Consider the following 24,571-nt stretch of genomic DNA (forward strand, 5'->3'; position numbering starts at 1 on the left):
CAGGCACTTTTTGGGACTTTTCAGGAAGCCTGCTCTATCAACAATCCTCAATCTGTTATCCTCTTTATCTTCTTTCTACTATCCTCTATCAACTATCCTCTATCTACTATCCTCTATCAACCATCCTCTATCAACCATCCTCTAAATTCTCTATCTTCTATGCTCTATCTACTATCCTCTATCTATTATCCTCTATCAACTATCCTCTCTTTCTACCCTGCTCTTTTTCCTCCTCTCTTCCACAGGTTGAGCACACGTGCTGCCTCACAGGCTGGCTCCACCCTGAAATAAAGAGCAGACATCTCGGCAAGCTTTTTACATGATTCTTCCTGTAGATATATTTTAATTCATGTTTACATTTATAAAAAAAATTGTACTTTTACAAATTGTTTTATATGTTCCGTTCCTCAAGTAGATTGAGACAAATAAGTTTTATTTTTACACATTTCTACTTTGTTACCATAGATATTATTTTTATTTACACATTTCTCTTTTAAATACACACAATTCTGTTTAACTGTAGAATACAATGAAACCTTTTTTTTCAACAAATCTTTCTTAAGATTTAGACTATTAACCTTCATTTTAATACTTATACCTGTGCATTTAGAACATTAAACTTATTTTTTTTCATTTTATACTGTAAATTTAAACAAATCTTAGTTTTACACATTTCATTCAGTACTGCCTTGAACAATTGTATTTACTTTTTTTCAATTGGTAACATAAATCAACCGCAGTTTTGTACAAATATGTTTTAGTTTTCAACATTTCTGCCTAGTTAACACATTTTTCTATGTGAAATCTAATTGACTTAGCACACTTCTTGCTAAATATTAACCCAATTTACATGTTTGCATTGTTTCCTGTGGATTTAGATTACCCTGTAAACCTTAATACATTTTGTCCTGTAGTTGTAGACAAGTCTGGTGTGCCATTCCTTAAGCTTTCAAAAAATATGTTTAACTTAATGACATGATTTTTCTTTTCGAGTAAGCTTAATGTGTTTTACTTGGTTATAAGAAACTTTTGTTTACTTTGACACATTTTTGGTTCAGGTAATTTTGTTTTGCTTTTACATTTTTCTTCATGAAGATTTACAAGCAATGTAGCACATTACTGCATCTGAAGTAAAACAAGTATTCCTGTAGATGTTTACATTTTTACAGTAGATTACACCACTTTCTTTCTAAGTATACTTGTTTTCCTCTTTTAACTCTTACAGCTATATAAGTAATACAGTCACTGTTGATTTCCCCATATTTTCCTGCACAACTTTTATTTTCCTTAAAAATCATTTAAAGTTTGCTTTGACCATGAATAATCATGATTTTTCTTACATTTCTTCTTACATGTATATTTTAATTTCCTTTGTGGGACTTTCAATTAATTGAGTTTTAAAGTTATATATACTCTTTTTAGATACTTTAATTTGTTCTCTAATACTTAATATTGCTGGTAACTTCACCTACTCTAGATTGACATTATTCCTGTAGCTTACATATTTTTCCAGTATCCTTGCTCAATTCAGTGTATTATTACATTTACTTTAACTGCAGCTTTAGCTTATGCCATTTTTATTACATCTAAAATCAACTCATTCTGAACTTTAACTTAATTCCTTTCAACGTTGGAATTTGAAAGAGAGGTCTAAATAGTTTTTAAAGAAGTGTAGGGAGTTTGTAAGAAGTTCAAAGTAGTTTGTAGGAAGTTTGAAAGAAGTCAAGGAAGTTTGATGGTTAGAAAGGTCTAGGAAGTTTGTATGGGAGGTTTAGGCAGTTTGTAAGAGAGGTCTAGGGAGTTTGTATAAGAGGTATAGGGAGTTTGTATGAGGGGTTTATGGAGTTTGTAGGAGAGGTTTGGGGACTTAGTAAGAGGTCTAGGGAGTTTGTAAGAGAAGTCTAGGGAGTTTATAAGAGAGGTTTATGGAGTTTGTATGAGAGGTCTAGGGAGTTTGTAAGAGAGGTATAGGGAGTTTGTAAGAGAGGTCTAGGGAGTTTGTTATAGAGGTCATATGTATTTGTAAGAGAGGTCATGGGAATTTGTAAAAAAAGTATAGGGAGTTTGTAAGAGAGGTCTAAGGAGTTTGTAAGAGAGGTTTAGGGAGTTTGTATGAGAGTTCTAGGGAGTTTGTATGAGACATCCAGGGAGTTTATAAAAGAGGTCTAGGGAGTTTGTATGAGAGGTCTAGGGAGTTTGTAAGAGAAGTCAAGGGAGTTTATAAGAGAGTTCTAGGGAGTTTGTAAGTGAGGTCATATGTTTTTGTAAGAGAGGTTTATGGATTTTGTAAGAGAGGTCTAGGGAGGTTGTAAATAAAGATCTAGGGAGTTTGTAAGAATGGTCAAGAGAGATATTGCATGAGACGTCTAGGGAGTTTATATGAGAGGTCTATGGAGTTTGTAAGAGAGGTCTACTGAGTTTGTAAGAGAGGTCTAGGGTGTTTGTAAGAGAGGTCTAGGGAGTTTGTTAAAGAGGTCTTGGGAGTTTGTCAGAGAGGTCTATGGAGTTTGTAAGAGAGGTCTTGGGAGTTTGTCAGAGAGGTCTATGGAGTTTGTAAGAGAGGTCTAGAGAGTTTGTAAGAGAGGTCTAGGGAGTCTGTAAGAGAGGTATATGGAGTTTGTGAGAGTGATTTAGGGAGTTTCTTATGGACAGTTTTGAGAGTGGTTAAAGGTAGTTTAAACAAGCAGTCTTGTAAGATAGGTGTTAATTGTTTATGCCAGAAGACTTAAGTGCTTGTAAGAGGGGTTTGGTATTTTCATTAAGACATATTTGAAGAAATTTTAGGTGTTGGAAGTCAGAGTTTTTCATTAAATGATTAGAATTATTGTTAGAAAGGACTTGTGGAACTGTCTTATATGACCTTTTACATTGTTGTAAGGATAGGCAAATTTCTGAGTATGAAGTTTGATTGCAGTTACATGGGCCATAAGCCTTTGTATGACATTAGGATGTTGAAGAAATAGCAATAGTGCTGAGAATTGGATTGTGGTTAAGATAATAGCATAGGCAATGATTTTTACCATATAGAACGTTGTCTAGAAAAACAGTACAATGACCATAGACCATTACAATTGTGAATATAGCCAAACCTAAGACTCTTTATTTAAACCTGAGTGCTCTGCATGACCTTGGACTTCAGTTAATTAAGCCTGTGTTCTCAGCAAGACCTAAGACTCATTTATTAAGCCTTATTGCTCAGCATGACCTTGGACTGTAGTTAATTAAGCTGGAGTTCTCAGCAAGACCTTGAATTGTAATTAATTAAGCTTGTGTGCTCAGAATGACCTTCTACTGTAGTAAATTAAGCCTGAGTGCTCAGCATGACCTTGGGCAGTAGCTAATTAAGCCTGAGTGCTCACCATGAACTATTATTATAGTAAATTAAGCCTGAGTGCCTAGCATGACCTATGACTAGAAAATTAAGCCTGAGTGCTCAGCATGACATTGGACAGTAGCTAATTAAGCCTGAGTGCTCAGCATGACCTATGGCTGTAGTAAATTAAGTCTGAGTGCTCAGCAAGACCTTGGACAGTAGCTAATTAAGCCAGAGTGCTCAGCATGGCCTTTGACTGTAGTTAATTAAGCTCGAGTGCTCAGCATGAACTATGATTATAGTTAATTAAGCCTGAGTGCCTAGCATGACCTATGACTGTAGTAAATTAAGACTTAGTGCTCAGCATGACCTTGGACAGTAGCAAATTAAGCCAGAGTGCTCAGGGTGACCTTGGACTGTAGTTAATTAAGCCTGAGGGCTCAGCATGAACTATGATTATAGTAGATTAAGCCTGAGTGCCCAGCATGACCTATGACTGTAGTAAATTAAGCTTGAGTGCTCAGCATGACCTTGGACTGTAGTTAATTAAGCTTGAGTGCTCAGCATGAACTATGATTATAATAAATTAAGCCTGAGTGCCTAGCATGACCTATGACTGTAGAAAATTAAGCCTGAGTGCTCAGCATGACCTTGGGCAGTAGCTAATTAAGCCAGAGTGCTCAGGATGACCTATGACTGTAGTTAATTAAGCTTGAGTTCTCAGCATAAACTATGATTATAGTTAATTAAGCATGAGTGCCTAGCATGACATATGACTGTAGCAAATTATGCCAGAGTGCTCAGGATGACCTTGGACTGTAGTTAATTAAGCTTGAGTGCTCAGCAAGAACTATGATTATAGTTAATTAAGCCTGAGTGCCTAGCATGACATATGACTGTAGTAAATTAAGCCAGAGTGCTCAGGATGACCTTGGACTGTAGTTAATTAAGCCAGAGTGCTCAGGATGACCTTATACTGTAGTAAATTAAGCCTGAGTGCTCAGCATGACCTATGACTGTAGTTAATTAAGCTTGAGTGCTCAGCATGAACTATGATTATAGTTAATTAAGCCTGAGTGCCTAGCATGACCTATGACTGTAGTAATTTAAGCCAGAGTGTTCAGGATGACCTTGGACTGTAGTTAATTAAGCTTGAGTGCTCAGCATGTCCTGTGATTGTAGTAAATTATGCCTGAGTGCTCAGCATGACCTTGGACTGTAGTTAATTAAGCTTGAGTGCTCAGCATGACCTGTGATTATAGTAAATTTAGCCAGAGTGCTGAGCATGACCTTGGACTGTAGTTAATTACGCCTGAGTGCTCAGCATGACCGTTGACTGTAGTTAATTAATCTTGAGTGCTCAGCATGACCTATGGTTATAGTAAATTCAACCTTAGAGCTCAGCATGACCTTGGACTGTTGTTAATTAAGCCTGCATGCTCAGCATGACCTAGGAATACTGTTAAAGTATGACCTCATAGACTGTAGTGAAGATAGCCATGGTGCTAATTATGACAGCATAGACTGTATTGAAGATAGCTGAAGTGCTAAATATGACCACATAGACTGTAGTAAAGATAGCCATAGTGCTTTGTATGACCAAAGACTGTTGTGAAGATAGCCAGAGTGCTGAGTATGACCAAAGACTGTAGTGAAGATAGCCATAGTGCTGAGTATGACCACAAACTGTAGTGAAGATGGCCAGAGTGCTGAGTATGACCACTTGGACTGTTGTGAAGATAGCCATAGTGCTGAGTATGACCACAAGCTGTAGTGAAGATAGCTGTAGTGCTGAGTATGACCAAAGACTGTAGTGAAGATAGCCATAGTGCTGAGTACGACCAAAGACTGTAGTGAAGATGGCCAGAGTGCTGAGTATGACCACTTGGACTGTTGTGAAGATAGCCATAGTGCTGTGTATGACCACAAGCTGTAGTGAAGATAGCCGTATAGCTGAGTATGACCACATATACTGTAGTGAAGATAGCCATAGTGCTGAGTATGACCACATAGACTGTAGTGACGATAGCCAGAATGCTGAGTATGACCGAAGACTGTAGTGAAGATAGCCAGAGTGCTGAGTATGACCACATAGACTGTAGGGAAGATAGCCAGAGTGCTAAGTATGACCAAAGACTGTAGTGAAGAAGCCAGAGTGCTGAGTATGACCAAAGACTGTAGTGAATATAGCCATTGTGCTGAGAATGACCAAAGACTGTAGTGAAGATAGCCAGGGTGATGAGTATGACCACATAGACTGTAGTGAAGATAGCCAGAGTGCTGAGTATGACCAAAGACTGTAGTGAAGATAGCCAGAGTGCTTAGTATGACCACATAGACTGTAGGGAAGATAGCCAGAGTGCTAAGTATGACCATAGACTGTAGTAAAAATAGCCAGAGTGCTGAGTATGACCAAAGACTGTAGTGAAGAGAGCCATAGTGCTGAGTATGACCAAATACTGTTGTGAAGATAGCCATAGTGCTGAGTATGACCAAAGACTGTAGTAAAGATAGCAATAGTGCTGAATATAACCACATAGACAGTAGTGAAGATAGCCAGAGTGCTGAGTATGACCAAAGACTGTTGTGAAGATTGCAAGAGTGCTGAGGATGACCAAAGACTGAACTGAAGATAGCCAGAGTGCTGTGTATGTCCACATAGACTGTAGTGAAGATAGCCATAGTGCAGAGTATGACCAAAGACTTTAGTAAAGATAGCCATAGTGCTAGTATGACCAAAGACTGTAGTGAAGATAGCCACAATGCTGAGTATGACCACATAGACTGTAGTGAAGATAGCCAGAGTGCTGAGTATGACCAAAGACTGTAGTGAAGATAACCAGAGTGCTGAGTATGACCAAAGACTGTAGTGAAGATAGCCAGAGTGCTGAGTATGACCAAAGACTGTAGTGAAGATAGCCATAGTGCTGAGTATGACCAAAGACTGTAGTGAAAATAGCCAGAGTGCTGAGTATGATCACATACACTGTAGTGAAGATAGCCAGAATGCTTAGTATGACAAAGACCGTAGTGAAGATAGCCAGAGTGCTGATTATGACCACATATACTGTAGTGAAGATAGCCAGAGTGCTGACTATGACCATAGACAGTAGCGAAGATAGCCAGAGTGCTGAGTATGACCACATAGACTGTAGTGAAGATAGCCAGCGTGCTGCCTATGACCAAACACTGTTGTGAAGATAGCCAGAGTGCTGAGTATGACCATAAACTGTAGTGAAGATAGCCAGAGTGCTGAGTATGACCATAGACTGTAGTGAAGATAGCCAGTGTGCTGCCTATGCCCAAAGACTGTAATGAAGATAGATATAGTGCTGAGTATGACCACATAGACTGTAGTGAAGATAGCCAGAGAGCTGAATATGACCATAGACTGGAATGAAGATTGCCATAGTGCTGAGTATGACCATATACTGTTTTGAAGAAAGCCATAGTGCTGAGTATGACCACATAGACTGTAGTGAAGATAGCCAGAGTGCTAAGTATGACCAAAGACTGTAGTGTAGATAGCCAGAGTGATGAGTATGACCAAAGACTGTAGTGAAGATAGCCAGAGTGCTGAGTATGACCACATAGACTGTAGTGAAGATAGCAAGAGTGCTGAGTATGACCTAAGACTGTAGTGAAGGTAACCAGAGTGCTGAGTATGACCAAAGACTGTAGTGAAGATAGCCATAGTGCTGAGTATGACCACATAGACGGTAATGAAGATAGCCAGAGTGCTGAGTATGACCAAAGACTGTAGTAAAGATAGCCATAGTGCTGCGTATGACCAAAGACTGTAGTGAAGAAGCCAGAGTGCTGAGTATGACAAAAGACTGTAGTGAATATAGCCATTGTGCTGAGAATGACCAAAGACTGTAGTGAAGATAGCCAGGGTGATGAGTATGACCACATAGACTGTAGTGAAGATAGCCATAGTGCTGAGTATGACCAAAGACTGTAGTGAAGATAGCCAGAGTGCTTAGTATGACCACATAGACTGTAGGGAAGATAGCCAGAGTGCTAAGTATGACCATAGACTGTAGTAAAGATAGCCAGAGTGCTGAGTATGACCAAAGACTGTAGTGAAGAGAGCCATAGTGCTGAGTATGACCAAATACTGTTGTGAAGATAGCCATAGTGCTGAGTATGACCAAAGACTGTAGTGAAAATAGCCATAGTGCTGAGTATGACCAAAGACTGTAGTAAAGATAGCAATAGTGCTGAATATAACCACATAGACAGTAGTGAAGATAGCCAGAGTGCTGAGTATGACCAAAGACTGTTGTGAAGATTGCAAGAGTGCTGAGGATGACCAAAGACTGAACTGAAGATAGCCAGAGTGCTGTGTATGTCCACATAGACTGTAGTGAAGATAGCCATAATGCAGAGTATGACCGAAGACTTTAGTAAAGATAGCCATAGTGCTAGTATGACCAAAGACTGTAGTGAAGATAGCCAGAGTGCTGAGTATGACCACATAGACTGTAGTGAAGATAGCCAGAGTGCTGAGTATGACCAAAGACTGTAGTGAAGATAACCAGAGTGCTGAGTATGACCAAAGACTGTAGTGAAGATAGCCAGAGTGCTGAGTATGACCAAAGACTGTAGTGAAGATAGCCATAGTGCTGAGTATGACCAAAGACTGTAGTGAAAATAGCCAGAGTGCTGAGTATGATCACATACACTGTAGTGAAGATAGCCAGAATGCTTAGTATGACAAAGACCGTAGTGAAGATAGCCAGAGTGCTGATTATGACCACATATACTGTAGTGAAGATAGCCAGAGTGCTGACTATGACCATAGACAGTAGCGAAGATAGCCAGAGTGCTGAGTATGACCACATAGACTGTAGTGAAGATAGCCAGCGTGCTGCGTATGACCAAACACTGTTGTGAAGATAGCCAGAGTGCTGAGTATGACCATAAACTGTAGTGAAGATAGCCAGAGTGCTGAGTATGACCATAGACTGTAGTGAAGATAGCCAGAGTGCTGCCTATGCCCAAAGACTGTAGTGAAGATAGCCATAGTGCTGAGTATGACCACATAGACTGTAGTGAAGATAGCCAGAGAGCTAAATATGACCATAGACTGGAATGAAGATTGCCATAGTGCTGAGTATGACCATATACTGTTTTGAAGAAAGCCATAGTGCTGAGTATGACCACATAGACTGTAGTGAAGATAGCCAGAGTGCTAAGTATGACCAAAGACTGTAGTGTAGATAGCCAGAGTGATGAGTATGACCAAAGACTGTAGTGAAGATAGCCAGAGTGCTGAGTATGACCACATAGACTGTAGTGAAGATAGCAAGAGTGCTGAGTATGACCTAAGACTGTAGTGAAGGTAACCAGAGTGCTGAGTATGACCAAAGACTGTAGTGAAGATAGCCAGAGTGCTGAGTATGACCAAAGACTGTTGTGAAGATAGCCAGAGTGCTGAATATGACGAAAGACTGTAGTGAAGATAGCCAGAGTGCTGAGTATGACCACATAGACTGTAGTGAAGATAGCCAGAGTGCTGAGTATGACCAAAGACTGTAGTGAAGATAGCCATAGTGCTGAGTATGGCCACATAGAGGGTATTGAAGATAGCCAGAGTGCTGATTATGACCAAAGACTGTTGTAAAGATAGCCAGAGTGCTGAGTAAGACCAAAGACTATAGTAAAGATAGCCATAGTGCTGAGTATGACCACATAGACGGTAATGAAGATAGCCAGAGTGCTGAGTATGACCAAAGTCTGTTGTGAAGATAGCCAGAGTGCTGAGTATGACCAAAGACTGTAGTAAAGATAGCCATAGTGCTGCGTATGACCAAAGACTGTAGTGAAGATAGCCAGAGTGCTGAGTATGACCAAAGACTGTAGTGAATATAGCCATTGTGCTGAGAATGACCAAAGACTGTAGTGAAGATAGCCAGGGTGATGAGTATGACCACATAGACTGTAGTGAAGATAGCCAGAGTGCTGAATATAACCACATAGACAGTAGTGAAGATAGCCAGAGTGCTGAGTATGACCAAAGACTGTTGTGAAGATTGCCAGAGTGCTGAGGATGACCAAAGACTGAACTGAAGATAGCCAGAGTGCTGTGTATGTCCACATAGACTGTAGTGAAGATAGCCATAATGCAGAGTATGACCGAAGACTTTAGTAAAGATAGCCATAGTGCTAGTATGACCAAAGACTGTAGTGAAGATAGCCAGAGTGCTGAGTATGACCACATAGACTGTAGTGAAGATAGCCATAGTGCTGAATATGACCAAATAATGTTGTGAAGATAGCCATAGTGCTGAATATGACCAAAGACTGTAGTAAAGATAGCAATAGTGCTGAATATGACCACATAGACAGTAGTGAAGATAGCCAGAGTGCTGAGTATGACCAAAGACTGTTGTGAAGATAGCCAGAGTGCTGAGTATGACCACATAGACTGTAGTGAAGATAGCCAGAGTGCTGAGTATGACCACATAGACTGTAGTGAAGATAGCCAGAGTGCTGAGTATGACCAAAGACTGTAGTGAAAAAAGCCAGAGTGCTGAGTATGACCACATAGACTGTAGTGAAGATAGCCAGAGTGCTGCATATGACCAAAGACTGTAGTGAAGATAGCCAGAGTGCTGAATATGACCACATAGACTGTAGTGAAGATAGCCAGAGTGCTGAGTATGACCAAAGACTTTAGTGAAGATAGCCAGAGTGCTGAGTATGACCAAAGTCTGTAATAAAGATAGCCATAGTGCTGAGTATGACCACATAGACAGTAGTGAAGATAGCCAGAGTGCTGAGTATAACCAAAGACTGTTGTGAAGATAGCCAGAGTGCTGAGTATGACCAAAGACTGTAGTAAAGATAGCCATAGTGCTGAGTTTGACCACATAGATGGTAGTGAAGATAGCCAGAGTGCTGAGTATGACCAAAGACTGTAGTGAAGATAGCCATAGTGCTGCGTATGACCAAAGACTGTAGTGAAGATAGCCAGAGTGCTGAGTATGACCAAAGTCTGTAGTGAATATAGCCATAGTGCTGAGAATGACCAAAGACTGCAGTGAAGATAGCCAGGGTGATGAGTATGACCACATAGACTGTAGTGAAGATAGCCAGAGTGCTGAGTATGACCAAAGACTGTAGTGAAAATAGCCAGAGTGCTGAGTATGACCACATAGACTGTAGGGAAGATAGCCAGAGTACTGTGTATGACCATAGACTGTAGTAAATATAGCCAGAGTGTTGAGTATGACTAAAGACTGTAGTGAAGATAGCCATAGTGCTGACTATGACCAAATACTGTAGTGAAGATAGCCATAGTGCTGAGTATGACCAAAGACTGTAGTAAAGATAGCCATAGTGCTGAGTATGACCAAAGACTGTAGTGAAGATAGCAAGAGTGCTGAGTATGACCTAAGACTGTAGTGAAGGTAACCAGAGTGCTGAGTATGACCAAAGACTGTAGTGAAGATAGCCAGAGTGCTGAGTATGACCAAAGACTGTTGTGAAGATAGCCAGAGTGCTGAATATGACGAAAGACTGTAGTGAAGATAGCCAGAGTGCTGAGTATGACCACATAGACTGTAGTGAAGATAGCCACAGTGCTGAGTATGACCAAAGACTGTAGTGAAGATAGCCATAGTGCTGAGTATGACCACATAGAGGGTATTGAAGATAGCCAGAGTGCTGATTATGACCAAAGACTGTTGTAAAGATAGCCAGAGTGCTGAGTAAGACCAAAGACTATAGTAAAGATAGCCATAGTGCTGAGTATGACCACATAGACGGTAATGAAGATAGCCAGAGTGCTGAGTATGACCAAAGTCTGTTGTGAAGATAGCCAGAGTGCTGAGTATGACCAAAGACTGTAGTAAAGATAGCCATAGTGCTGCGTATGACCAAAGACTGTAGTGAAGATAGCCAGAGTGCTGAGTATGACCAAAGACTGTAGTGAATATAGCCATTGTGCTGAGAATGACCAAAGACTGTAGTGAAGATAGCCAGGGTGATGAGTATGACCACATAGACTGTAGTGAAGATAGCCAGAGTGCTGAATATAACCACATAGACAGTAGTGAAGATAGCCAGAGTGCTGAGTATGACCAAAGACTGTTGTGAAGATTGCCAGAGTGCTGAGGATGACCAAAGACTGAACTGAAGATAGCCAGAGTGCTGTGTATGTCCACATAGACTGTAGTGAAGATAGCCATAATGCAGAGTATGACCGAAGACTTTAGTAAAGATAGCCATAGTGCTAGTATGACCAAAGACTGTAGTGAAGATAGCCAGAGTGCTGAGTATGACCACATAGACTGTAGTGAAGATAGCCATAGTGCTGAATATGACCAAATAATGTTGTGAAGATAGCCATAGTGCTGAATATGACCAAAGACTGTAGTAAAGATAGCAATAGTGCTGAATATGACCACATAGACAGTAGTGAAGATAGCCAGAGTGCTGAGTATGACCAAAGACTGTTGTGAAGATAGCCAGAGTGCTGAGTATGACCACATAGACTGTAGTGAAGATAGCCAGAGTGCTGAGTATGACCACATAGACTGTAGTGAAGATAGCCAGAGTGCTGAGTATGACCAAAGACTGTAGTGAAAAAAGCCAGAGTGCTGAGTATGACCACATAGACTGTAGGGAAGATAGCCAGAGTGCTGCATATGACCAAAGACTGTAGTGAAGATAGCCAGAGTGCTGAATATGACCACATAGACTGTAGTGAAGATAGCCAGAGTGCTGAGTATGACCAAAGACTTTAGTGAAGATAGCCAGAGTGCTGAGTATGACCAAAGTCTGTAATAAAGATAGCCATAGTGCTGAGTATGACCACATAGACAGTAGTGAAGATAGCCAGAGTGCTGAGTATGACCAAAGACTGTTGTGAAGATAGCCAGAGTGCTGAGTATGACCAAAGACTGTAGTAAAGATAGCCATAGTGCTGAGTTTGACCACATAGATGGTAGTGAAGATAGCCAGAGTGCTGAGTATGACCAAAGACTGTAGTGAAGATAGCCATAGTGCTGCGTATGACCAAAGACTGTAGTGAAGATAGCCAGAGTGCTGAGTATGACCAAAGTCTGTAGTGAATATAGCCATAGTGCTGAGAATGACCAAAGACTGCAGTGAAGATAGCCAGGGTGATGAGTATGACCACATAGACTGTAGTGAAGATAGCCAGAGTGCTGAGTATGACCAAAGACTGTAGTGAAAATAGCCAGAGTGCTGAGTATGACCACATAGACTGTAGGGAAGATAGCCAGAGTACTGTGTATGACCAAAGACTGTAGTGTAGATAGTCATAGTTCTGAGTATGACCAAATAGACTGTAGTGAAGAAAGCCAGAGTGCTGAGTATGACCAAAGACTGTAGTGAAGATAGCCAGTGTGCTGAGTATGACCACATAGACTGTAGTGAATATAGCCAGAGTGCTGCGTATGACCAAAGACTGACGTGAAGATAGCCAGAGTGCTGAGTATGACCACATAGACTGTAGTGAAGATAGCCAGAGTGCTGAGTATGACCAAAGACTGTAGTGAAGATAGCCAGAGTGCTAAGTATGACCAAAGACTGTAGTGAAGATAGCCAGAGTGCTTAGTATGGCCACATAGGCTGTAGTGAAGATAGCCATAGTGATGAGTATGACCATAGACTGTTGAGAAGATAGCCATAGTGCTGAGTATGACCACACAGACTGTAGTGAAGATAGCCAGAGTGCTGAGTATGACCATAGACTGTAGTGAAGATAGCCAGAGTGATGTGTATGATCAATGACTGTAGTGAAGATAGCCAGAGTTCTGAGTATGACCACATAGACTGTAGTGAAGATAGCCAGAGTGCTGAGTATGACCAAAGACTGTAGTGAAGATGGCCAGAGTGCTGAGTATGACCACATAGACTGTAGTGAAGATGGCCAGAGTGCTGAGTATGACCAAAGACTGTTTTGAAGATAGCCAGAGTGCTGAGTATGACCAAAGACTGTAGTGAAGAAAGCCAGAGTGCTTAGTATGGCCACATAGGCTGTAGTGAAGATAGCCATAGTGATGAGTATGACCATAGACTGTTGAGAAGATAGCCATAGTGCTGAGTATGACCACACAGACTGTAGTGAAGATAGCCAGAGTGCTGAGTATGACCATAGACTGTAGTGAAGATAGCCAGAGTGATGAGTATGACCATAGACTGTTGAGAAGATAGCCATAGGGCTGAGTATGACCACACAGACTGTAGTGAAGATAGCCAGAGTGCTGAGTATGACCATAGACTGTAGTGAAGATAGCCAGAGTGATGTGTATGATCAATGACTGTAGTGAAGATAGCCATAGTTCTGAGTATGACCACATAGACTGTAGTGAAGATAGCCAGAGAGCTGAGTATGACCATAGACTGTAGTGAAGATAGCCATAGTGCTGAGTATGACCATAGACTGTTTTGAAGATGGCCATAGTGCTGAGTATGACCACATAGACTGTAGTGAAGATAGCCAGAGTGCTGAGTATGACCATAGACTGAAGTGAAGATAGCCAGAGTGCTGAGTATGACCACATAGGCTGTATTGAAAATAGTCAGAGTGCTGAGAATGACCATAGACTGTACAGAAGATAGCCAGAGTGCTGAGTATGACCTCATAGACTGTAGTGAAGATAGCCATAGTGCTGAGAATGACCATAGACTGTAGAGAAGATAGCCAAAGTGATGAGTATGACCACATAGACTGTAGCAAAGATAGCCATAGTGCTGAGTATGACCACATAGACTGTATTGAAGATAGCCAGAGTGCTGAGTATGACCATAGACTGTTGTGAAGATAGCCAGAGTGCTGAGTATGACCAAAGACTGTAGTGAAGATAGCCAGAGTGCTGAGTATGACCAAAGACTGTAGTGAAGATAGCCATAGTGCTGAGTATGACCACATAGACTGTAGTGAAGATAGCCATAGTGCTGAGTATGACCAAAAACTGTAGTTAAGGTAGCCAGAGTGCTGCATATGACCAAAGACTGTTGTAAAGATAGCCAGAGTTCTGAGTATGACCAAAGACTGTAGTAAAGATAGCCATAGTGCTGGGTATGACCACATAGACTGTAGTGAAGATAGCCAGAGTGCTGCATATGACCAAAGACTGTTGTGAAGATAGCCAGAGTGCTGCATATGACCAAAGACTGTTGTGAAAATAGCCAGAGTGCTGAGTATGACCAAAGACTGTAGTAAAGATAGCCAGTGTGCTAGGTATGACCACATAGACTGTAGTGAAGATAGCCAGATTGCTGAGTATGACCAAAGACTGTAGTGAAGATTGCCAGAGTGCTGCGTATGACCAAAGGCTGTAATGGAGATAGCCAGAGTGCTGAGTATGACCACATAGACTGTATTGAAGATAGCCAGAGTGCTGAGTATGACCAAAGACTGTAGTGAAGATAGCCAGAGTGCTGAGTATGACCAAAGACTGCTGTGAAGATAGCCAGAGTGCTGAGTATGATCAAAGACTGTAGTGAAGATAGCCAGAGTGCTGAGTATGACCACATAGACTGTAATGAAGATAGCCATAGTGCTGAGTATGACCAACGACTTTAGTGAAGATAGCCATAGTGTTGAGTATGACCAAAGACTGTAGTGAAGATAGCCAGAGTGCTGAGTATGACCACATAGACTGTAGTGAAGATAGCCAGAGTGCTGATTATGACCACATAGACTGTAGTGAAGATAGCCAGAGTGCTGAGTATGACCAAAGACTGTAGTGAAAAAAGCCAGAGTGCTGAGTATGACCACATAGACTGTAGTAAAGATAGCCAGAGTGCTGCGTATGACCAAAGACTAGTGAAGATAGCCAGAGTGCTGAATATGACCACATAGACTGTAGTGAAGATAGCCAGAGTGCTGAGTATGACCAAAGACTGTAGCGAAGATAGCCAGAGTGCTGAGTATGACCAAAGTCTGTAATAAAGATAGCCATAGTGCTGAGTATGACCACATAGACAGTAGTGAAGATAGCCAGAGTGCTTTGTATGACCAAAGACTGTTGTGAAGATAGCCAGAGTGCTGAGTATGACCAAAGACTGTAGTAAAGATAGCCATAGTGCTGAGTATGACCACATAGATGGTAGTGAAGATAGCCAGAGTGCTGAGTATGACCAAAGACTGTTGTGAAGATAGCCATAGTGCTGCGTATGACCAAAGACTGTAGTGAAGACAGGCAGAGTGCTTAGTATGACCAAAGTCTGTAGTGAATATAGCCATAGTGCTGAGAATGACCAAAGACTGCAGTGAAGATAGCCAGGGTGATGAGTATGACCACATAGACTGTAGTGAAGATAGCCAGAGTGCTGAGTATGACCAAAGACTGTAGTGAAAATAGCCAAAGTGCTGAGTATGACCACATAGACTGAAGGGAAGATAGCCTGAGTACTGTGTATGACCATAGACTGTAGTAAATATAGCCAGAGTGCTGAGTATGACTAAAGACTGTAGTGAAGATAGCCATAGTGCTGAGTATGACCAAATACTGTAGTGAAGATAGCCATAGTGCTGAGTATGACCAAAGACTGTAGTAAAGATAGCCATAGTGCTGAGTATGACCAAAGACTGTAGTGAAGATAGCCAGAGTGCTGAGTATGACCATAGACTGTATTGAAGATAGCCAGAGTGCTGAGTATGACTAAAGACTGTAGTGAAGATAACCAGAGTGCTGAGTATGACCAATGACTGTAGTGAAGATAGCCATAGTGCTGAGTATGACCAAAGACTGTAGTGAAGATAGCCAGGGTGTTGAGTATGACCACATAGACTGTAGGGAAGATAGCCATAGTAATGAGTATGACCAATGACTTTAGTGAAGATTGCCATAGTACTGAGTATGACCAAAGACTGTAGTGTAGATAGACATAGTTCTGAGTATGACCAAATAGACTGTAGTGAAGAAAGCCAGAGTGCTGAGTATGACCAAAGACTGTAGTGAAGATAGCCAGTGTGCTGAGTATGACCACATAGACTGTAGTGAAGATAGCCAGAGTGCTGTGTATGACCAAAGACTGTAGTGAAGATAGCCAGAGTGCTGAGTATGACCAAAGTCTGTAATAAAGATAGCCATAGTGCTGAGTATGACCACATAGACAGTAGTGAAGATAGCCAGAGTGCTGAGTATGACCAAAGACTGTTGTGAAGATAGCCAGAGTGCTGAGTATGACCAAAGACTGTAGTAAAGATAGCCATAGTGCTGAGTATGACCACATAGATGGTAGTGAAGATAGCCAGAGTGCTGAGTATGACCAAAGACTGTAGTGAAGATAGCCATAGTGCTGCGTATGACCAAAGACTGACGTGAAGATAGGCAGAGTGCTTAGTATGACCAAAGTCTGTAGTGAAGATAGCCAGAGTGCTGAGTATGACCACATAGACTGTAGTGAAGATAGAGAGTGCTGAGAATGACCAAAGACTGTTGAGAAGATAGCCATAATGCTGAGTATGACCACACAGACTGTAGTGAAGATAGCAAGAGTGCTGAGTATGACCATAGACTGTAGTGAAGATAGCCAGAGTGCTGTGTATGATCAATGACTGTGGTGAAGATAGCCAGATTTCTGAGTATGACCACATAGACTGTAGTGAAGATAGCCAGAGTGCTGAGTATGACCACATAGACTGTAGTGAAGATAGCCAGAGTGCTGAGTATGACCAAAGACTGTAGTGAAGATAGCCAGAGTGCTGAGTATGACCAAAGACTGTAGTGAAGATAGCCAGACTGCTTAGTATGGCCACATAGGCTGTAGTGAAGATAGCCATAGTGATGAGTATGACCATAGACTGTTGAGAAGATAGCCATAGTGCCGAGTATGACCACACAGACTGTAGTGAAGATAGCCAGAGTGCTGAGTATGACCATAGACTGTAGTGAAGATAGCCAGAGTGATGTGTATGATCAATGACTGTAGTGAAGATAGCCAGAGTTCTGAGTATGACCACATAGACTGTAGTGAAGATAGCCAGAGTGCTGAGTATGACCAAAGACTGTAGTGAAGATAGCCAGAGTGCTGAGTATGACCATAGACTGTAGTGAAGATAGCCAGAGTGATGTGTATGATCAATGACTGTAGTGAAGATAGCCAGAGTTCTGAGTATGACCACATAGACTGTAGTGAAGATAGCCAGAGTGCTGAGTATGACCAAAGACTGTAGTGAAGATGGCCAGAGTGCTGAGTTTGACCACATAGACTGTAGTGAAGATAGCCAGAGTGCTGTGTATGACCAAAGACTGTAGTGAAGATAGCCAGAGTGCTGAGTATGACCAAAGACTGTAGTGAAGAAAGCCAGAGTGCTTAGTATGGCCACATAGGCTGTAGTGAAGATAGCCATAGTGATGAGTATGACCATAGACTGTTGAGAAGATAGCCATAGTGCCGAGTATGACCACACAGACTGTAGTGAAGATAGCCAGAGTGCAGAGTATGACCATAGACTGTAGTGAAGATAGCCAGAGTGATGTGTATGATCAATGACTGTAGTGAAGATAGCCATTGTTCTGAGTATGACCACATAGACTGTAGTGTAGATAGCCAGAGAGCTGAGTATGACCATAGACTGTAGTGAAGATAGCCATAGTGCTGAGTATGACCATAGACTGTTTTGAAGATAGCCATAGTGCTGAGTATGACCACATAGACTGTAGTGAAGATAGCCAGAGTGCTGAGTATGACCATAGACTGTAGTGAAGATAGCCAGAGTGCTGAGTATGACCACATAGGCTGTAGTGAAAATAGTCAGAGTGCTGAGAATGACCATAGACTGTACAGAAGATAGCCAGAGTGCTGAGTATGACCTCATAGACTGTAGTGAAGATAGCCATAGTGCTGAGAATGACCATAGACTGTAGAGAAGATAGCCAAAGTGATGAGTATGATCACATAGACTGTAGCGAAGATAGCCATAGTGCTGAGTATGACCACATAGACTGTATTGAAGATAGCCAGAGTGCTGAGTATGACCATAGACTGTTGTGAAGATAGCCAGAGTGCTGAGTATGACCAAAGACTGTAGTGAAGATAGCCAGAGTGCTGAGTATGACCAAAGACTGTAGTGAAGATAGCCATAGTGCTGAGTATGACCACATAGACTGTAGTGAAGATAGCCATAGTGCTGAGTATGACCAAAGACTGTAGTTAAGGTAGCCAGAGTGCTGCATATGACCAAAGACTGTTGTAAAGATAGCCAGAGTTCTGAGTTTGACCAAAGACTGTAGTAAAGATAGCCATAGTGCTGGGTATGACCACATAGACTGTAGTGAAGATAGCCAGAGTGCTGCATATGACCAAAGACTGTTGTGAAGATAGCCAGAGTGCTGCTTATGACCAAAGACTGTTGTGAAAATAGCCAGAGTGCTGAGTATGAACAAAGACTGTAGTAAAGATAGCCAGTGTGCTAGGTATGACCACATAGACTGTAGTGAAGTTAGCCAGAGTGCTGAGTATGACCAAAGACTGTAGTGAAGATTGCCAGAGTGCTGCGTATGACCAAAGGCTGTAATGGAGATAGCCAGAGTGCTGAGTATGACCACATAGACTGTATTGAAGATAGCCAGAGTGCTGAGTATGACCAAAGACTGTAGTGAAGATAGCCAGAGTGCTGAGTATGACCAAAGACTGCTGTGAAGATAGCCAGAGTGCTGAGTATGATCAAAGACTGAAGTGAAGATAGCCAGAGTGCTGAGTATGACCACATAGACTGTAATGAAGATAGCCATAGTGCTGAGTATGAGCAAAGACTTTAGTGAAGATAGCCAGAGTGCTGAGTATGACCAAAGACTGTAGGGAAGATTGCCAGAGTGCTGCGTATGACCAAAGGCTGTAATGGAGATAGCCAGAGTGCTGAGTATGACCACATAGACTGTATTGAAGATAGCCAGAGTGCTGAGTATGACCAAAGACTGTAGTGAAGATAGCCAGAGTGCTGAGTATGACCAAAGACTGCTGTGAAGATAGCCAGAGTGCTGAGTATGATCAAAGACTGTAGTGAAGATAGCCAGAGTGCTGAGTATGACCACATAGACTGTAGTGAAGATAGCCAGAGTGCTGAGTATGACCACATAGACTGTAGTGAAGATAGCCAGAGTGCTGAGTATGACCAAAGACTGTAGTGAAAAAAGCCAGAGTGCTGAGTATGACCACATAGACTGTAGTGAAGATAGCCAGAGTGCTGAGTATGACCAAAGACTGTAGTGAAGATAACCAGAGTGCTTAGTATGACCACATAGACTGAAGTGAAGATAGCCAGAGTGCTGAGTATGACCAAAGACTGTAGTGAAGATAGCCATAGTGCTGAGTATGACCAAAGACTGTTGTGAAGATAGCCATAGTGCTGAGTATGACCATAGACTGTAGTGAAGATAGCCAGAATGCTGAGTATGACCAAAGACTGTAGTGAAGATAGCCAGAGTGCTGAGTATGACCAAAGACTGTAGTGAAGATAGCCATAGTGCTGAATATGACCATAGACTGTATTGAAGATAGCCAGAGTGCTGAGTATGACCACATAGACTGTATTGAAGATAGCCAGAGTGCTGAGTATGACCACATAGACTGTATTGAAGATAGCCATAGTGCTGAGTTTGACCAAAGACTGTAGTGAACATATCTATATTGCTGAGTATGACCAAAGACTTTAGTGAATATAGCCATAGTGCTGAGAATGACCACATAGATTGTATTGAAGATAGCTAGAGTGCTGAGAATTACCATAGACTGTAGTAACTTTGAATGAGTGTAGTGCCATGTGGGTGGATGAGTTTTGTGTGGGTGTAAGTGTGGATGATTGTAGTGCCATTTGGGTGGATGGGTTTGTGGGTGAAAGTTTGGATGAGTGCAGTGCCAGTTGGATTGATGAGTTTTATGTGGGTAAAAGTATGGATTAATGTAGTGCCATGTGGGTGGATGAGTTTTGTATGGGTGTAAGTATGGATGAGTATAGTGTCATGTGGGGAGTGGATGAGTTTTGTGTGGGTGTAAGTGTGGATGAGTGTAGTGTTATGTGGGTGGATGAGTTTTGTGTGGGTGTAAGTGTGGATGAGTGTAGTGTAATGTGGGTGGATGGGTTTTGTGTGGGTGTAAGTGTGGATGAGTATTTTGTTCTGTGGGTGGATGAGTTTTGTGTTAGTGTAAGAATGGATGAGTGTAGTGTTATGTGGGTGGATGAGTTGTGTGTGGGCGTAAGTATGGATGAGTGTATTGCCATATGGGTGGATGAGTTTTGTGTTAGTGTAAGTGTGGATGAGTTTAGTGCCATGTGGGTAGATGAGTTTGTAAGGGTGGATTAATGTAGTGTCATGTGGGTTGATGAGTTGTGTGTGGGTGTAAGTATGGATGAGTGTATTGCCATATGGGTGGATGAGTTTTGTGTGAGTGTTAAGTGTGGATGAGTTTAGTGCCATGTGGGTGGATGAGTTTGTAAGGGTGGATAAGTGTAATGCCATGTGGGTTTACGTGTTGATGAGTTTAATTCAGTTTGGGGTTAAGTGTGGATGAGTGTTAAACTGTATATGTGAGTTTGGATGAGAGGAATATTGTTTTGGTGTACCCTCTATGTTTAAAAAGAAAGCTCTGTTCTTGTAAAGGGTGTAAGTGTGGATGAGTATTTTGTTCTGTGGGTGGATGAGATTTGTGTGGGTGTAAGTATGGATCAGTGTATTGCCATATGGGTGGATGAGTTTTGTGTGAGTGTAAGTGTGGATGAGTTTAGTGCCATGTGGGTAGATGAGTTTGTAAGGGTGGATAAGTGTAGTGTCATGTGGGTTGATGAGTTGTGTGTGGGTGCAAGTATGGATGAGTGTATTGCCATATGGGTTGATGAATTTTGTGTGAGTGTTAGTGTGGATGAGTTTAGTGCCATGTGGGTGGATGAGTTTGTAAGGGTGGATAAGTGTAGTGCCATGTGGGTCGATGAGTTTGTAAGGGTGGATAAGTGTAATGCCATGTGGGTTTACGTGTGGATAAGTTTAGTTCAGTTTGGGGTTAAGTGCAGATGAGTGTTAAACTGTATATGTGAGTTTGGATGAGAGGAATATAGTTTTGGTGTACCCTCTATGTTTAAAAAGAAAGCTCTGTTCTTGTAAAGATCTGTGAAGTTTCAATTAATCATAAAATTGCCATAAATGTATTTTATAGTTTATAGTTTTATACATTTTGCTTACTTTATCATGTCATTTCAACTTTTAACTGGCTTTCTTTACTATTCGCTCAATAAGCCTGGAAAATATAAGGATTCCAATTGACATTCATAGGTTAACTTACATTACTCCAAGCCTTATATATTCTCATTATATCTACGCATGCTTTAAGTAATTTTATCATAAAATATATTGTCCTCATTTACTTTTTTTTCAATTTATGTTTTTCACTTTAAAATTACATTTACAATGTCTGGACGTTATTTTTATAGAGAAAATGGTGGTTTTCAGAACATGTGCGGTATAGTTGTTTATTTTATAAAGTTTTCTTGGTTCCCAGACAAATTTATTATCTAAATCACAGCTTTAATGTTTACAACTACAGTTGCAAAAACAACTCATTTTACATTTTTAACTCCTTTTTTTCCAAGTAAGTGTTATTTTAAAGGATTTGCTTGATAAATAAACAGGATCTAGGTTAAATTAAAAATAAGAAGGAATTTGTCCATTTGCCATATATTTTTTACATTCATGAATTGATATTTTTTTATTTTATTTAAAATCTTAAAATTAATATGAGATTTGCCATTTGTTTAGAAAATCTGTTTGGAAGCAATGTGTGAGTGAGAAGATTTGTTTAGTTTACATTTAATCATTTATACTAAAATTTCTGTAAGACCATGGACTACTTGTTTTATCATATCTTAGTTTAAATGTTTTTAATGTGGATTCTTTTTGTTTGTAAGATAACTGTAATTGTGATGAATTTATTTTGCAATTTTATCAATAATTTTATCAGAGGAATGGAACATACAGGAAGACTTTTTGCAAATCATATGTTTAAATCTAAAATTTAGTGACTTTGTTATCTTAGCTATGATAAACAGTCACACATGTTATAAATCTACAGGAATTATTTTGTAAAGAGCTTGCCAACCATGCATTTACACAGACTTTCTATTAATTTTGTTTGATTCTATTGATTTTATTTATGTGTGTTAAGTTTAAAAAAAACTTTCCACAAAAAGTTCAAATTATAAGTGAATAAAGTGCTTTGATTACAGTTTTGGCTTTGTCCTTGTTTCTTATTCTTTTGTTAAAGCATACTAATATTTACATATGAGCCTTGCTCTGGGAAAACAGGGCTTAATGCATGTGCGCAAAGTGTAGTCCCAGATAAACCTGCACAGTCAACACATTCTTACCAGGGACGACACTTCCTGCTTTTAGCTCACCTGAGCGATAGCTCAAGGTGAGCTATTGTGATCACTCAGCGTCCAGCGTCCGTCCGTCCATCCGTAAACAATTTGTAAACATCTTCTTCTACTAAACCATTGAGCCAATTTCAACTAAATTTCATGTGGAGCATCCCTAGGTCATGGGACAAAAGAATTGTTAAAAAAAATTTGATCACATAACCAAGATGGCCACCATGACCATATATGGTAAAAACCTTAAAAAATCTTCTTGTCAGAAACCGCTCATCAGATTTTCAAAAAATTTCACAGGGATGACCTTTGAGGGCTCCCCTGTAAAAGTTGTTCAAAGAAATTTGATTCGTCAAAAAACATGGCCGCAGGAGCTCGTTGAACTTTGCATGTTTATTCGTTTTTGCCTATTTTGTGAAAACTTTCAAAAATCTTCCACATTTTTTGTCCGATCCTTTCCAAATTTGCACAGTGTCTTTATATCAATGAGGACACGAACCCTACAAAAAATGAGCATTATTGGTCCATGAAGTACAGAATTACCTCCCCTTGAATTGAGAAAATGGTGTTTATGCAATAAAGTCCAAATTTTTCATCCAATTCTTTCCAAACTTGTAAGGATTTAGCATGGTTCAAACAAGGGAAACAACTACGGTTTATGCATGTTCTTTTTATTACAGATTTGCCTCCCTTTAATTCATTCAAAATCTCATTTTACAGCAGAGATTCCAAATCTGACCTGTAAATGAGCCCCATATTTACTGCTGGTGCTATGTTACCTTTTCCCATTTGATCATTCTTAAGTATTGGTCTTGTAATGCTGCTACTGCTACTGCTACTGCTACTGCTACTACTACTACTACTACTACTACTACTACTTCTACTACTACTACTACTACTACTACTACTACTACTACTTCTACTACTACTACCACTACTACTACTACTACTACTACTACTACTACTACTACTACTACTACTACTACTAGTACTACTACCACCACCACCACCACCACCACCACCACCACGTCTACTATTACTACTTCTACTACTACTGCCACTACTACTACTACTTTACCACTACTACTACTACTACTACTACTACTACCACTACTACTACTACTACTACTACTACTACTACTACTACTTCTACTACTACTTCTACTACTACTACTACTACTACTTCTACTACTACTACTACTACTACTAATACTACTACTACTACTACTACTACGACTACTATTACTACTACTACTACTACTACTACTACTACTACTACTACTACTACTACTACTACTACTACTACTACTACTACACCACCACCACCACCACCACCATTCACAGTGACAAAAACGTATTCACACAATGGCTGCTACTACAACTTATAGCCCATATAGGGGGGCATGCATGTTTTACAAACAGCCCTTGTTTCTATGGGATTTTAACCACAACTGTTCATGTTTATCACCGACACATATTTTTAGGTCACCTGTCATGAAGTGACACAGTGAGCTTATGTGATCGTGTGATGTCCGGCGTCCGTTGTGCGTGCCTGCGTGTGTCCGTGCGTCCGTCCGTCAACAATTTGTTTGTGTAGACAGTAGAGGTCACAGTTTGCATCCAATCTTGATGAAATTTGGTCAAAATGTTTATCTTGATGAAATCCGGTTTGGGATTGTATTTGGGTCATCTGGGGTCAAAAACAAGGTCACTAGGTCAAATAATAGAACAACCTTCTGTAGACAATAGAGGTCACAGTTTTCATCCAATCTTTATAAAATTTGGTCAGAATGTTTATCTTGATGAAATCTGGGTTGGGATTTTATTTGGGTCATCTGGGGTCAAAAACTAGGTCACTAGGTCAAATAATAGAAAAACCTTGTGTAGACATTAGAGATCACAGTTTT

The 24,571-nt window shown here is 40.6% G+C and overlaps 1 protein-coding gene across 10 annotated transcripts in view; it reads left to right on the top strand.

The window, feature by feature from the left end:
- LOC127857728 (uncharacterized) overlaps nucleotides 1-24,571 on the top strand; it is a 35,774-nt gene that overhangs the window by 9,750 nt on the left and 1,453 nt on the right. For 2 of the 10 annotated variants that reach the window (XM_052394383.1, XM_052394384.1), the window contains exon 9: nucleotides 246-22,522. The exons of 1 other annotated variant lie outside the window; for it this stretch is intronic. In XM_052394383.1, coding sequence (XP_052250343.1) covers nucleotides 246-291 — 46 coding nt within the window. In that variant the 3' untranslated portion in view covers nucleotides 292-22,522. Of the gene's footprint in view, nucleotides 1-245; nucleotides 22,523-24,571 lie in introns of those variants that run through there. 7 more of the 10 variants (XR_008038591.1, XR_008038592.1, XR_008038589.1 and 4 more) reach the window with 7 other exon arrangements.

Source organism: Dreissena polymorpha, chromosome 14 (assembly GCF_020536995.1).
Source record: "Dreissena polymorpha isolate Duluth1 chromosome 14, UMN_Dpol_1.0, whole genome shotgun sequence".
Lineage (NCBI taxonomy): Eukaryota > Metazoa > Mollusca > Bivalvia > Myida > Dreissenidae > Dreissena > Dreissena polymorpha.